General features: G+C 35.7%; 2 protein-coding genes across 4 annotated transcripts; both read right to left on the bottom strand.

The window, feature by feature from the left end:
* Nucleotides 1–4010: 4010 nt before the first annotated feature.
* LOC116005659 (zinc finger BED domain-containing protein RICESLEEPER 2-like) lies at nucleotides 4011–5460 on the bottom strand. The gene is made up of 3 exons (XM_031245903.1): nucleotides 5249–5460; nucleotides 4875–4995; nucleotides 4011–4709 (listed from the first exon to the last, which is right to left on the bottom strand). Exons 1-3 carry the CDS (start codon nucleotides 5458–5460, stop codon nucleotides 4011–4013), a joined length of 1032 nt encoding a protein of 343 aa, XP_031101763.1.
* A 5003-nt stretch (nucleotides 5461–10463) lies between these two features.
* On the bottom strand, nucleotides 10464–13217 carry LOC116007478 (UPF0481 protein At3g47200-like). Of its 3 annotated transcripts, XM_031248153.1 has the most exons (4): nucleotides 13126–13207; nucleotides 12440–12522; nucleotides 11847–12051; nucleotides 10464–11603 (listed from the first exon to the last, which is right to left on the bottom strand). In XM_031248153.1, exons 2-4 carry the CDS (start codon nucleotides 12496–12498, stop codon nucleotides 10665–10667), a joined length of 1203 nt encoding a protein of 400 aa, XP_031104013.1. In that variant the 5' UTR covers nucleotides 12499–12522; nucleotides 13126–13207; the 3' UTR covers nucleotides 10464–10664. The 3 variants fall into 3 exon arrangements, with proteins under 3 accessions (XP_031104013.1, XP_031104012.1, XP_031104011.1); XM_031248152.1 differs by having other exon boundaries at nucleotides 10464–12051; nucleotides 12440–12516; nucleotides 13126–13217; XM_031248151.1 differs by having other exon boundaries at nucleotides 10464–12051.
* Between the last annotated feature and the right edge of the window lie 1410 nt (nucleotides 13218–14627).

The following is a 14627-nucleotide window of genomic DNA, read 5'->3' as shown; positions in this document are numbered from 1 at the left end:
GGGGGGGGGGGGGGGGGGGGGGGGGGGAGGGGAGGAGAAATCCCATAGCCCGTACCCACAACACCCCCAACCCCTACACCACTACACACCCACAACTAAGAACAACGAGCCACCCATCCAAAAGGAAACATTTTTTTTATAAAAAAAAAAAAACAACCAAACCTCGAACGGGAGCCATTGTCGCTGGTCGCGGAAGTTTTGAGTTTTACCATCACCACCGGGCATTTGAGACGAAGATTGAAGCATCGCAGAGGGGGAGTAACAAGCGAAGACTGCCGACTAGAACCTGTGAGTATTCGCGGTTTAGACACCTTCTCCGTAACAAACTCCACCGACGTAAACCAAGGAATTAATTAATTTGAAAGCCCCACACGATGAACATATTAAAAGCCTAGAATACCCCTAAATGCCTAATATAAAACCCAACAGCAGTGATAAAATCCCTTTTAAATAGATTAAATAATGACCATTGATTAATTAAAATTAAAAGCTAAGATGGGTTCTTAGGTTCCTACCTAAAAACAGGTTCCTTATGAGAACAACCCTCCCCATGAGTTCATGAGAACCAATCTGGTGCATTACAAAAAACAGATTCATGGATGAGATTAATTGGGGCAATTAAAAATGCGCATGTGCGCATGTGTTACAATGTAGTATCTGTTTATAACTACTTTCTCTCAACCTACAGAAGCACAAAAAGTCAATATCGCCTCTACTAAGACTCGAACCCATGACCTTTTATTTGGGAGAGTCACTTTTTGCAATTAAACCGCAAAGTCATTGGCATCAGATCTATTTTTTAATGCATCAGATTGGTTCTCATGTACTCATGGGGAGGTTAATTATCATATGATAAGTAAAATGTGCAAGTAAATTCACTTACAAGTGCACCTATTTTCACTTACAAGTGCAAGTAATTTACCTTGTTAACATTCGTGCACCTAGGTACACCTAATTATAACGTTAGGTGCAATTAGTTATAACATTAGGTGCACTTAGTATTGATGCTCAGTGTACATTTTACTTGCACCTGCAATACATTTTACTTGCACTTGTAATACAATTTACTTGCACTTAGGTTCACTATATTACACTGCTACTTGCACTTGTAATACATTTTACTTGAACTTTCATGTTCAATTATTTATGGAAATACCACCGCATTTTTTTTTAAATCAGTGTTTTTGATCCATTAGATCTGGACACATGGACAGATGACATGCGTTCTCATTTCTTTCCTCATATATATATATATATATATATATATATAGACACACACACACACACACACACACTTGCTCTGTCCCATTTTATCTTTCATACTTACTATTCATTTGTAGGGGTGTACATCGGTCGGGTGGGGTCGGTTCCGATGTCGGGAAGGCTAATCCATGCTGGTTTCGGATATTAATTTCCAAATCCAATTTCATTTTATATTTATAAAAATCACTTCGGGTTTTTAAAAATTCGGGGGTATTCGGATCGGTCGGATATCCGAATTCAATTCGGATAAGTCAAACTTACAAAAATAAATAAATATTTGAATTAAACATTTCAAAATTATAAATGTTTGGAAAAAAATGACAAGCTGCAATGTTACACAATAATTGAAGAAGCTACATCATACTAATTAATACTATTGACAACATTACAATTTACAAAAACAACTTAAACAAGGCAGCAACTTTTCCAAAAAAATACAACTTAGACACAGACACACTCACACACAGGTGACACAGTTACAAAAATTGATAACTGTCTAAGTACATACAGTTAAGTACTTTACAACTTTACAAAAGTAAATACACTTTGCAGTTTTGCATTTTTGCAGCCATATGCCCATATGACTTGTACTTCCTAGTTCCTACTGTGCTTCTTCTTCCTGTCAACTCAAACTTAAGGAATATTAGCAAATAACAAACATAAGTTAATACCACAAATGGTCCTCTGACTATTGGGGTAGTACTTCTTTTAGTCCTCGACTTTCAATTCGACCACAAATAGTCCTTTGACTTTCATTTTTGACCACAAATAGTCCTCCATTAAAATTTCTGTTAAATAGGTGTTAAATCTAGGGGTATTATTGTCAAATTGATATATATAATGGTTTTAAAATAAAAATGTTTAGAATTTTTCACCAACAAGTATAATTGAAACAATTAACAAATATAAATACTCCTAAATAAAAAGAACAATACACCTTATTCTCGTAATTATGTGTACAAAATGCAGATTTAATATTAGAGCTATCTTTTTTAATTTAACCAACAGATTAAAATGGAAGAATTTTTTTTTTTTAAACCTTGCTTCCATCATTTTCATGGTTGTTCATGTAGGGCCGATTAATAGTTTTCACTTTTCATTAATCGATTAGACATTTTGTTTGGGACATAACTGAAGGCTGCCACCGTTAAATTAATATAATTAATCAAGTACAAATAGCGAACATTAATCATGAATTTTTATTTAATTTGTTCATTTATATAATTTGTCACGTCCATTTTGTTTTTATATTTATTAACTTAATGTTTATTAATATTTGAAATTAATTATGTTGTCATACAATTCTAAAAAGAAGCAATCATAATAATATTAATCAATCTGACGATATTACCCATAGATTTAACACCTATTTTACAGAAATTTTAACAGAGGACTATTTGTAGTAAAAAATAAAAGTCAAATGACCATTTGTGGTCGAATTGAAAGTCGAGGACTAAAAGGAGTACTAGCCCAATAGTCAGAGGACCATTTGTGGTATTAACCCTAAAATAATTAAACATTAGACAATTATAAAGTTGGCTCAGTAAGCTTTTTGTCAATATCAAAGTTAGGATTAAGAGCAAATTGCTACAACATCCCTCATGAGGACTGAGCAATATACTAGCTTAATCCCCTATATTTCAGATCATTGGTGGAAGCTTTCATCATTGCCATAAATACATAACTACATAATCTCATAGAATAATCAATTATAGAATCATTACCAGGAACTTACCAGTTACCAACTGTCCAACACTCCAACTTACCAACAAAGGCAGCAACTAGACAGTTACCAAGCGTTAATAGGACAACTAGGGGCAACAACTAATTAAAATAGTTACCAAACCCCAATGCCTCACTGCCTCATCAGTTATCACTCAATAATAGGGGCATCAACAGTCATGAATAATAGTATACACAATACATTAATAAAATAGTATAAAGTATAAAATATAAAGCATATCATTACAGGAATAGTAGCAAGTGTAGAACCACCAATCCTCCCAGTTGCACTGCCACCATCAGCACCAAATTCTGCAAAATTAAAAATAGTAGAATGTTAAAACTAAATTAAAATTGTGTGAATGTTAAGAACTAGGAAGTGTTAGTGACTTAGTGTGTTACCTTGTTCAAATCTCTCTAATTCCTCAAGATTTTCCTCAATTGACAGGGGGTATTTGGCAGTCTAAGCCAATCTTGTGTACAAACCAAAACTTCCACAATTTTAGGAGTTAATGAACTCCTAAAAGGGTCTAAAACCCTACCAGATGTACTGAAAGCAGATTCTAAGGCAATAGTGGATATTGGTATAGCTAAGACATCCCTAGCTATCTTAGAAAGGATAGGAAATCTTGCAACATTCAGCTTCCACCACCTAAGTATATCAAAAGAAGTTTCTTCTTCAACAATTGCCTCAGCTATGTAAATTTCCAATTCAGTTTTTTTCTTTCCCCCACTTTCCATCCTTTGTTTCTTAATCTGGGACTTTAACAAATGTTGTGGCTTCCCAACCGTAGACTGTGAAGATTCAGAAGGATTGACAGGAGTAGAAGGGACAACAGTAGGAGTACTAGAGGGAGTAGAGGCAGCATAATCATCAAACAACTCTGTCAAACCAGAAAACACTTTCTCATAGTAGGTTTTTCCTTTTTCCTCACCATACATGTGAATGATTTGAGTTGGCATGCACTCTAATTTGTCCCTAGGGTCTAGAATGTTTGCAAAGAATATCATCAAATTCATCTTATCTATTTCCCCCAATATTTTTCAAATTTGGCCTTCATATTAAGCCCCATAAGTTTCACAGACCCACCAACTTCCACCAAGCCATTCAAGAGGCAATATAAATCAGAAATTTCAGAAAAAAATGCGTTAGATGTGACATATAAAGAACCTGAAATTCTGATTGTCATATCATAAAAACATTTCAAGACTTCTACCAAGCTCTTAACAGATTCCCAATCAAGAAAATCAGGAACAGACTCTCCCAAATCTGATTTGAATGAACTATCACTCTCTTCAAATGCTTCAAACACTTTCTGGTAAGAGATTGCAGATTGTAACATAAGATATGTAGAATTCCACCTAGTTGGAACATCTAGACATAAGGAAGATTTCAGTTCAATTCCAATCCAGGAAGACAGGTCCTTAAATTTCTTAAGCCTAGCAGGTGAATTTCTCACATATCTCACAGCTTTCCTAACCTTTTTCACAGAAACATCACAATATTTCAGCCCATCTTGCACAACTAAGTTTAGAATATGGGCAATGCATCTCATGTGAATATATTTGGCTTTCACAGTAGATGTTCCCCAAGACAACAATTTCTTTTTAAGAAAACCTAGGGAAGTGTCATTAGATGATGTGTTATCTACTGTAATAGTATATACATTCCTAATCCCCCAGTCAAGCAAACAAGTTTCCAGGGCTTTTGCAATGTACTCACCCTTGTGTGATGTAACAGAGACAATGAGATAATCTTCTTATTCAGCTTTCACTCTTTATCTATAAAGTGAGCAGTCACAACCATGTAGTTAATTCTCTGAATAGAAGTCCAAGAGTCAGTTGTAATAATGACTCTTTGAGTGTTTCCCCTACAAAAAACATTTTACCTTCAGCCTTTCCTCTTCATAAATCAGACTGATGTCCCTACTTATTGTCCATCTAGATGGAATCTTAAACATAGGACAAGCCACCAGAATGAACTTCCTAAACCCTGGACCATCCACAAATCTAAAAGGTAGTTCATCTATTATAATCATTTCAACCAAGGCCCTCCTAATAGCTTCCTGATTAAAAACCCAGGTTCCTAACTCACCCAAAGTAGGTTGAGATGCATCAGAATTTGTAACACCTTGAAAGGTCAGAAGTGATTGTCTAGTGTCTTTAGAGTGAGGGGTTTTCAGACAACTAAGCATGTGGTTTCTCAGAGATGAAATACCATGTTTTTTGGATTTACATTGATATACTTTGGCACAATATATACACTATAGTAACATCACTAGCATCAGTAATTCTTTCAAAATGATCCCAAACTCTTGATCTGGAATCAACTTGCTTCCTTTTCTTCGCAGGAACAGCAGTAGTAGGTTGCACATTCTGTTGACTATTTGTGTCAACAATTTGGGCTTCCACTACTATAGACCCATCATTTGAAGAGTTGGAAGGTTGACTACCAAACTCTCTGATATTTTCCATCTAAAGAAATGGAATACTATCAGTAAAATGAGAAACATATTGTAGAATTTCAGATACTATACATAGAACACATAACTACAGAAATCCAGAATCAGAAACTTAGAAAGACAGGCATTTCAAAGTTCATCATTTGTCTAAATTTCATAATTGGGGCTTAAATTAAACTTGTAATTTAAGGGTCTTACATCCATAAAATTGTAATTTGTAAACAATTTAACATAAAGTGATACAATCACAGTATCACACAAAGAAATCCAGAATCAAGAACTTGTCATCTTGTACAGTTCATCATTTTCTGAATTTCACCCTTGGGACTTACACTGATACATATTACAGTATTTTCCAGTGCTTCCACCTTATTCAAATTTTCACCAATAATGGCCAATGAATACAAATTTGCAGTGAATACTAAATAGTCAGTGCTTCCACCAGATTATCATACAATGACAGAACATATCACAAATTAGTATAATATGCATATAAATTTAATAAATCAAATTTAAAGAACTAGGGTTTGCAATCAAAAGTCAGTGCTTCCACCAGAAATCCAGAATATCATACTATGACAGAACATATCACAAATTCTCATAATAAGCATACAAATTGAACTAGGGGTTGCAATCAAAAGTCAGTGCTTCCACCAGAATATGCATATAAATTTAATAAATCAAATTTAAAGAACTAGGGTTTGACGATTTACTTCGTTTCTCACAATACTCCGGAGAACAAGAGCTTCTTTGTACAAATATCACCAGACACTAGTCGAAGTCGACAGTCGACTACACCACCAGTCCACCACTAGCCACAGCCCACAGTACCACTACACCAGCTACCAGCCACTAGCCACCAGCACGGCTCCATAGTTCCACCAGACTACCAACGGAGGGAGAAGGGAGAAGGGAGAGACCACTAGACCAGAGATCAGAGAAGAGAGAAATCAGAATCGCGAAGGAGAGGGAGAAGAAGTGAGGAACCCTAGTTTCTACGATCGCGAGTCGCGACTGCGCAAATGAGTATGAGTGAATGGCTTTCAACCTTATCAACATATATATATATATACACACACACTAGGACCAAACGACATCGCACCCTTACACTGCACACATACGCAACCCTAAGCTTTAATCGGATTTTCGGGCGGGTCGGTTGGGAATTTATTCCCCCCAACCCGAACCCCTATAACCGACGTTGTTTGGTCGACGGTTCGGTCCACAGCATCTCGGGTTCAATCGGCTTCGGTTGGGCCAATTCGGTTTGCGGACCGGTCGGGTTTTTCGAATGAATCGGGTTCTGCACACCCCTATTCATTGGTTAAACAAATTCTTTCTTCTTTGTTTACTTTCTGTAGTATTTTTTTTACTTATTTTTAAATTTAATTTTTTGTGTTTAATAATACTTTTAGTATAGTTTCTAAATATATAAATTTTGTATACTAATACTAAACTTAATATAATGAAAAATTAAATAAAAAATAACTTCAATCAAACGTTGTTAACTGAACCAGACACATAAAATAAGACGGAGGGAGTATGTATATACATACACCCACATACACAAATCTTAATCTACTTTCTTTTCCAAAGATAAAGACTTCTACGAAGTCTTTCAAAATTTCCATTTTCTAATAATACAAATTTATTTTGACACAATTCAAATTATTAGTGAATTTTTTGAAATTAATATTTTTAAATGCCTACTCACTCATATGCTAATTTTATTTCAATTCATTAAGCAGAAATAATTGATTTTTAGCAACTCATTTTTTTTCTTTTAACATTTTCCTTGTTGATCGGTTGTTGGAGACCTGGACCTGCCTACCCTTCATCACTCTTCCTTCAATTCACATGCATCTTTGTCTTCCTTCACATGCATCTTTTCTGTACTGTTATCAAAGCTTTCTGAAATGTCTATATAGTAATTAAGTCTTTGGTCGGTAGTTATACTCATATAGCGCGCGTAAGTTGCACATAACATTAATTAATTTTATTTTTTTAAGTACTATCACTCAATTTCTCAACCTACTTCAGTACTACTTACTCAACAAAGAAACACGTAAATAAATATAATTCTCAAAAATAGGCAATCAAACAAGCTAAGAGTGCAGAAAAGTATACAATTACTCTTAACAATTTATGACATGGACAGTACAAATTTTTTCAACCAATTATTATTTCACATGTCAAATACGTACTACTGGATCTCTAAAGTCTTATTAGTCAAGAATTCAATTCGACTTCTTGTAAACATTTTTTCTAAGTTTTTATTTTGAAAAACAAATAGCTATGGCCTTACTTTTATCTAAACAAAATAAAATCATAATTATATTATTAGAATTCATGCATAATTCAATCAATTTTTTTTTTGACGATAGAAGATGATGAGAAAGGGAAATAAATAATTTTGTCTCCGCCAAGTACCATGTAGTTTGATGGCATCCCGGTGGGTAGGAATTTGAAGTCTAGAGGGGGTGAATAGACTTGAACAGATTTTTTGAAAATTAACGATTCATATGAAGAAGCTCCGAAGAGTTACTTCTTTGCTACTTCAACGATTTGAAGTTTACACAACGAAAATTAATTATACCCTTAGCTCGTTAGTTTGTTTGCACGTAGTTTGTTCTTTAAAAGATTAGTTTTACGTGAATGTTATGCTGAAATGAAACGCAGTAAAGTAAAGAGATTGAGAGAGAGATTTTTATAGTGGTTCGACCAACTCAGCCTACTCCACTCTTCTCCTTAAACACTTAGAAGATTTTCACTATATATTCGTCTATTCCGTTAGTACAAAAGGACGTTCAAGCCTTGATCACAAAGCCGACCTTGAACTCCCTAGATTTTTCAACTCAACCGAGTTTACTCCGCCTCTTTCTACTTCTACCGAGAAGAGATACACGGGGTTGAAGAAAAATTTCCTCAATCTCCAACTAAAAGTCTTGGCTTTGAATGATATGATATTCTCTGTCTGAGCAGCACAAGCTTCTACAGTCCGGATAGTTCTTTGTAGATTTGAGTCTCTCTCACTGGTCACGAATTGTGAAACTTTGAATGCTTTGAACACTTAAATGAATTTCTTAGATTGACCGACACCTTCTTTAGTCTTGGAAGAGGGAATTTATAGGCATTTTGAAAAGGATTTGTTGGAGGGAAAACCCATTTCAAAAAGTCTATTATCTAGTGAGTAAATACCACCTTGTAATCCGAAGTTTAGGTAGACTTGTCAGACCATTAAAGACTTATTTTGTGTTGAACATATCTTTTTGCTGTACACAAAATGTATAGGCTTTTAAAGGAAAATCTTCAAATGGGATGTGAACCTAGGACTCTCTTTGCCTTGGTCACATTCAATAGTCTTTTTAAGGTTTCGAACTGTTGGCTCAGAGAATGTCGTAAGTACGTAGTTCTTTTCGAATGATTAACTGTCACTATTCGAGTTAACATTTTGAACCTTAACACTCTACAACCTCTCAGATAGGAATGATTGACTTTACCATTAGTTCTACTTTTTACTTCAAAAGGTAGGCCCTTCCAGCTATTCAAATCTTTATCTTGAACTCTTCAAGTATTCAACTCGTCGGGGTCTTCATCTTCAAGCTATTCGAAAGGTAACCATTCGAGTACTATTCGAACTTGTTGAATCTATCCGAAACATAACCTTTAGAGTTAACATTTAGATTGTTTTGTTTATCCGAAACGTGACTTTTCGAGTTACCATTTAGACAATTCGAATTGAGCAGAAATAACCTAAGTCTAAAAGCTAAAATAAATAGGGGACTAAATTTCCTAACTTTTGGTATCATAAAAAAATCTAAATTACAAATGTTCCTAACAATTCCCCCGCTTTTTATGATGCCAAAACCTATACCCAAATTATAAGGTTGTTTTAAAACTTCAATTGATTTTTCATTACAATTCAACCCATAATTGAGTTTGACAAATATTGTTATAAGGAATTTAAGTACTAGAAATTTAAAACACTACGCAATCCACACTGAAAAAACTGTTATTAATAATCTCAAAAGTATTACAATTACATTCCGCGCAAAAGAGCATAAGTATACATTATTACAAAATTTTAATTGAAGAGTCTTTCTTCTTTTTCTTTATTCTTCTTCTCTTCAATTTCCCTTCTCATTCTTTCTTTCATGTTGTCCAATACAACATTGACGGTGATAATAGTAGAGTATGCTTTGCAAGAGATTACATGAGGCTGATAGATACTTGAGATCCTCATGTCCAAGTAATTTAGAAAAGCCTCAGTCACGGTTTCTCCTTCCAGCACACTACATCTCCACCAAGCTACGCACTCATTAGTTTTCGTAGGTGTTATCTAATGTGTAGCAAAAATGAGTGATGGTGAGTGTACGTGTGTGGTGCATAGGCTCAACAAACTCATTAAATGTTTCTTCCATGTGAGGTGCTAAGGCATTCTTGCGGGTACGACGAACATTCGATTTGTGAATCGACCACTTTAGCATATCTCGGGTTTGATTGCATAAAAGGGAAAGGGTAAAACTGGTAGAAACTAGCAACGCATGCTTTTTTTAGCGTTCCCCACATACAACGCCAATGATGGTTTTGTCGGAATCGGGTATAGAGGTATAGAACGGGGGTAGGAAAATACTAATAGTATTGGTCAGAGTACTAGGCCTAAAAAGTACATTCAAAGCCCAACATACTGGTTAAATAATATTGTAGGCGTAAGGATCGAACCCTAGTGCTCAGCTTGGAAGTTAGGACCCAAGCCAATGGACCAGGAGGGGTTTGGTGAGCTAAGGAATATCTTTAAAGGGAGGAAATGGTGCCTATTTATATTGTTGAACACGCAACGGATGCTTGACAAATGTATGGCATCGGGTTGCCTTCAATATTGGTCATACACGTGTTTCTCCACTACTTGGATGTCATCGATTCTCACATGGCTAAGTATAGCATCTTGCGTTTTAGTACACAAGCGATAGAGTGACTTAGTGGTTAGAAACTTGTGTTGTTATACTTGAGGTTATGTGTTCCAAATAAAAAGGACACCATGGGCCAACACTTTCCCCCGGGTCCCATGTCCTCATCAATAATAATAATAATTCATTGCATACATAAACCACTTGAAAATAATAAATATACATGCATACTTGATACTTCGTTCTAACATTCAATTCTAACAACGTAACACTAGCACACGCACTTATTCGATTATATTGATTAAATTAATCACTTATATAGATAATCAAGCGCAGCTAGAACAGTCTGTGCAATAGTGAGCGAAAGAAGCAGTATAGCTGCAAAGGTGGAAATCCCTGCCCATGGAGTGTGAAAATAATCGTGTCTGAGTCTTGCCATCAACACATTCCTGAGTTTTTTGCAATGTAGATTCAATTCCTTGCACAGATCTTTGTAATAGAAGCCATCACCACTGTAATATGTAACCCCTTTGCAAAGGTCGTTAAAAAGACGGGTCACTTCTTTGTCATCTCCCAGTCCATTTATAAAAACATCTTTAAGACGAAGTAAGTTGACATCCTTCTCTGTATTAATAAGATCATCCATGAACTTGGCATAATCTGTGAAATACATGGGATGCACATCCGGAGAATGTTGCTCGTAGGCTATGAGATTTCTGAAGAAGGTTTCTGTTGGATGATAGAGAGCGAAAGAGGGGATCTCCAATACGCCGTGATTGAACTTTATATCGAATAGACTTATGGTTTGATTAGAAGAGGTGTTACTAATCTTGCCAACCTTTTTGAAGCGAACTCCAGCTTCTTGAAGCTCACTTGCAGTACGGATACTGCATAATAAAGCAGCCTCGTCATCATCTATAATTTGTTGTGGTTGTTTCCAAAAGCAGCAAGAAGAATTAGAAGAACATGTCTTCTGTTGCGGATGAATCTGCCCATTATTTTGGGGTTGGCAGAGAATGTGAACTATTTGAAGTAAATGCTTTATCTCTTGGGGGTTGACCTGAGTATTGAGTAGGGAGATAATGTTCATCTTTGGTATCTTATTCCGAAATGCAATTTTCACCATCTCTGAGAATTCTGGGTTGCCAGGATTACTAATCATGTCATAGATTGCTTGCAGAACAAAGAAGGGGAGTTGATTTTCCAGGAGCAACATGTCACGAAGAATGTTACATACCATCCCTTGAATCTGCATGAAAATGGGATCAAATATGCGTTTTTGCATCATTAAAAGACCTGATTGTCTAATAACAAATTCCACTATAAAGCAACCATCAAGCAATAACATCTTCACGAATTCATCCCCTCTAACTTTTAGTATGTCATCACCATAATAGCTCCTCGCTTTGCCTTCCAAATCCTTTAATTTCTTCCAACACTCCTCCACACCCACTCCTCCTGCTCTGTTTAAAAGGGACTGTGTATACAATACCTTCAACCTTTCCATTTTCCTCAACTCCGGCTTCCCATGATGGTAAGGCCCGATGGATATTGTCAAAGGTGTATAAGCCTCTGGGTTTGGTTTACGCAGCCTCTCGTGCACTTTAAATAGACATGCTTCTGAAGATAATTGTTTTACATTTTTAAGCTGTTCGGAAAGGATTCTTTTTGGTAGATCTTGTAGATGTGTTGCTTGCCTGTTCCGTTGATGAATTGTAGTCAGTATATATTAGTGTTCAAACTTTTTTTTTTTTTTTTTTTTTGTTAATACTCAATTTAGTCCTCAATTGTTAAATTGAGAAAAATCATAGAGAGGTGTCAACTAAACAAAAGGTGCTTGACAAATATAATTGCTTTTATTTAACATTCCTACATATATACAAACTAAACTAATCATTTTAATATGGATCAGGCTACCTGAGCAACATTTTTCTCACCATCAAGCATGATAATATATGATTTTTTTTTTAACGGTAGGGTGAGATTAGTCAATTCACTATACGTGATGAATATAAAATCAAAGGTACGTAGTATAGCTTGACAGAAGGTCTTGAACATTGGTAAGAGAATTGAATGAGCACAAACCTTCTCATTTGTTGAACTTTGTTCCTGCGGATTGTCGCCAATATGAGACGCCATGGCATTGCTCGTCAAGTATACCTCTGAAACTAATATATATGAAGCTAAGAGAATGAGCAGTGAAACAGCCGATGAGCTATACATCTCAACCTCTTGCAATTTTTATGAATAAAAATATTTTATAGTTTGTTTACTTTTACTAGAGAATATATATATATATATATATATATATATATATATATATAATGGTGCTGGGGTGGGTGAGGGGCAACTGCCTCCATTGTCCCTTCTAGATCCACCCCACAGTAATTGTTATAACTGATAGATTTTCAAGAGTTGTGATTATTTTAACAAGGGAAAAGGTCAAATAAATTCTAAACTTTACCTGAAAAGTCAATTAGAGTCCATAAACTTTTAAAAAGTGTAAGTACACTTTCTAACATGTTATATTGGGCAATGAAGTCCAATAGCCCGTAATTGACCTGCTATTACAAGTCATTCTAATTCCGGCATTATCTCAGGCGATAGTCCGGCGACCAATGCCGGTAGCCGGCAATCGATTTTTTTTATCGGAAAATATGTATGAACCCTAGTGACCCTTTTCCCTTTTAACAATTTGAAATACACATGAACTCGCTCAAGACATGCCTGGAAAGTATGAATGAACTGAAGGAGCAACTAAGCATACATACCTCACTGCCTTTGACACTGCAAAAAATTGGATTTTTAGTGGGTTATTTTCCGCCAAGGTTTATTTTGGCATTTGGCTGCTCTTTAGAGATGAGAAATCGTTGCATTTCAAGGTGTCGAAGTTCTTTGCTTTATAGCACGCAGATTTGCGAGGCTAACTTTAGATAATTGCGTCACCAGTATGACCTCATCCATGACCTACATCTGGCCACATTTATATCCATGTTTTACGCCGAATATATTAAATTATACTCCGTATGTGATAACATTTTCAAATTTAATTTAATTCTCAACTAACAGTTTCATCACATTTTAGACATTTGGTTCAAATGTTGGAATGAGTAATGTGTTTAGGCAAAGAAAAAAATCTTTTGTTAGTAATAAATATGAATTTGAATCAAATGCATAACATACCGAAGTCGTAAACTAATTATAAAAATAAAATTAAAAATTATTTATGATATACAACGACGATTTAAAAACAAAAAAAGTGGGAGCCGTATATTATATTCCTTCTTTTATTTTTTTTGTAATAATTAGGTTACGACAATTAGTTATAAAAACTGACGTTAAAAGTGTGTTTTTTTTTTAAATTATAAATTAATTTATAGTTTAGACATCTGTTTTGGAAAAAATCGATGTTATAGCCGGAATTTTAGCTAGAGCTTCGCTTGAAGCAACCGGATGGGAAGAAGAAGTAGAGGGGCTATTAGTAGCCCCAAGGCGGAAATGAGAAAAAGAAAAAGAAGAAGCCATAAACTAATAAAAGGAAAGAAAGAATAGGGCCTACCTGAAAGTTTGAAACTGACATCAGAGAGAAGAAAGAAAGGCAGTGACAGGGAAAAAGGGCGTAATGCGGAGGAAAGCAGTAGGATCACGACAGAAGATAAGTAGCGAAAAGGAGAGAAGGCGGCGGAAATGGTGAAGGAAGTTTGACAGCGACGGAAGAGGGTAAACAGTAAAAACGTGAAAAAGATGGGTCATTTATAGGGATAAAGGGCAAGGGGATAGAGACACGTGGCACGGATCAGACAGCTGGGTTGAAGATGCGCCAATTGACAGCCGTTCGAGTGTGAAAACCATAATTACCTTTATGGGGAATTAAAGGTAATGATTAATGAGGGAAAGCGGAAAAGGTGGAGGAGTCAAAACCGACGGCGGAAGGTCAGTCAGCTAAACCCAGTCGTTGATAATCGACCTAGAAGGTCGGGTTGGGCAAAATGTTCAGACGAAACATGGGAGGTCGAACCAAAAGCTTCCTGTAGAAAAAGGTCAGTAGGAAAGAATTTACCTTGGGGTTTGAGTGACAATTTGCACTTATGATCACACACCTTTAAGGCGATGTGATGGTGTCAATAAGTACTCTGCCCCGTAAAAGATAAGGATCAAAAGCATTTATGGCAGTGAGTCTAACATATGATGAGACATGTGGAGGATAGAGACGAAATAAGGAAGGTCGGATAGAGGTGAATCGCGACTGACGTAAGAGGAAGTTTGGGAGCCC

Source organism: Ipomoea triloba, chromosome 15 (genome assembly GCF_003576645.1).
Source record: "Ipomoea triloba cultivar NCNSP0323 chromosome 15, ASM357664v1".
Lineage (NCBI taxonomy): Eukaryota > Viridiplantae > Streptophyta > Magnoliopsida > Solanales > Convolvulaceae > Ipomoea > Ipomoea triloba.
This window is presented reverse-complemented; position numbering and strand designations above follow the sequence as displayed.

Bases quoted from the DNA above. Each gene is read 5' to 3' on its own strand.
- LOC116007478 (XM_031248152.1), bottom strand. From the start codon at position 12,498: ATGCCATGGCGTCTCATATTGGCGACAATCCGCAGGAACAAAGTTCAA. The intron at 12,052-12,439 runs GTTTGTGCTCAT...TCAACGGAACAG, and splicing joins AAAGTTCAACAAATGAGAAG to GCAAGCAACACATCTACAAG.
- LOC116005659 (XM_031245903.1), bottom strand. From the start codon at position 5,460: ATGGAAAATATCAGAGAGTTTGGTAGTCAACCTTCCAACTCTTCAAAT. The intron at 4,996-5,248 runs GTATATATTGTG...ACTACCTTTTAG, and splicing joins GCTAGTGATGTTACTATAGT to ATTTGTGGATGGTCCAGGGT. The intron at 4,710-4,874 runs GTAAAATGTTTT...ACATCACACAAG, and splicing joins ATGAAGAGGAAAGGCTGAAG to GGTGAGTACATTGCAAAAGC.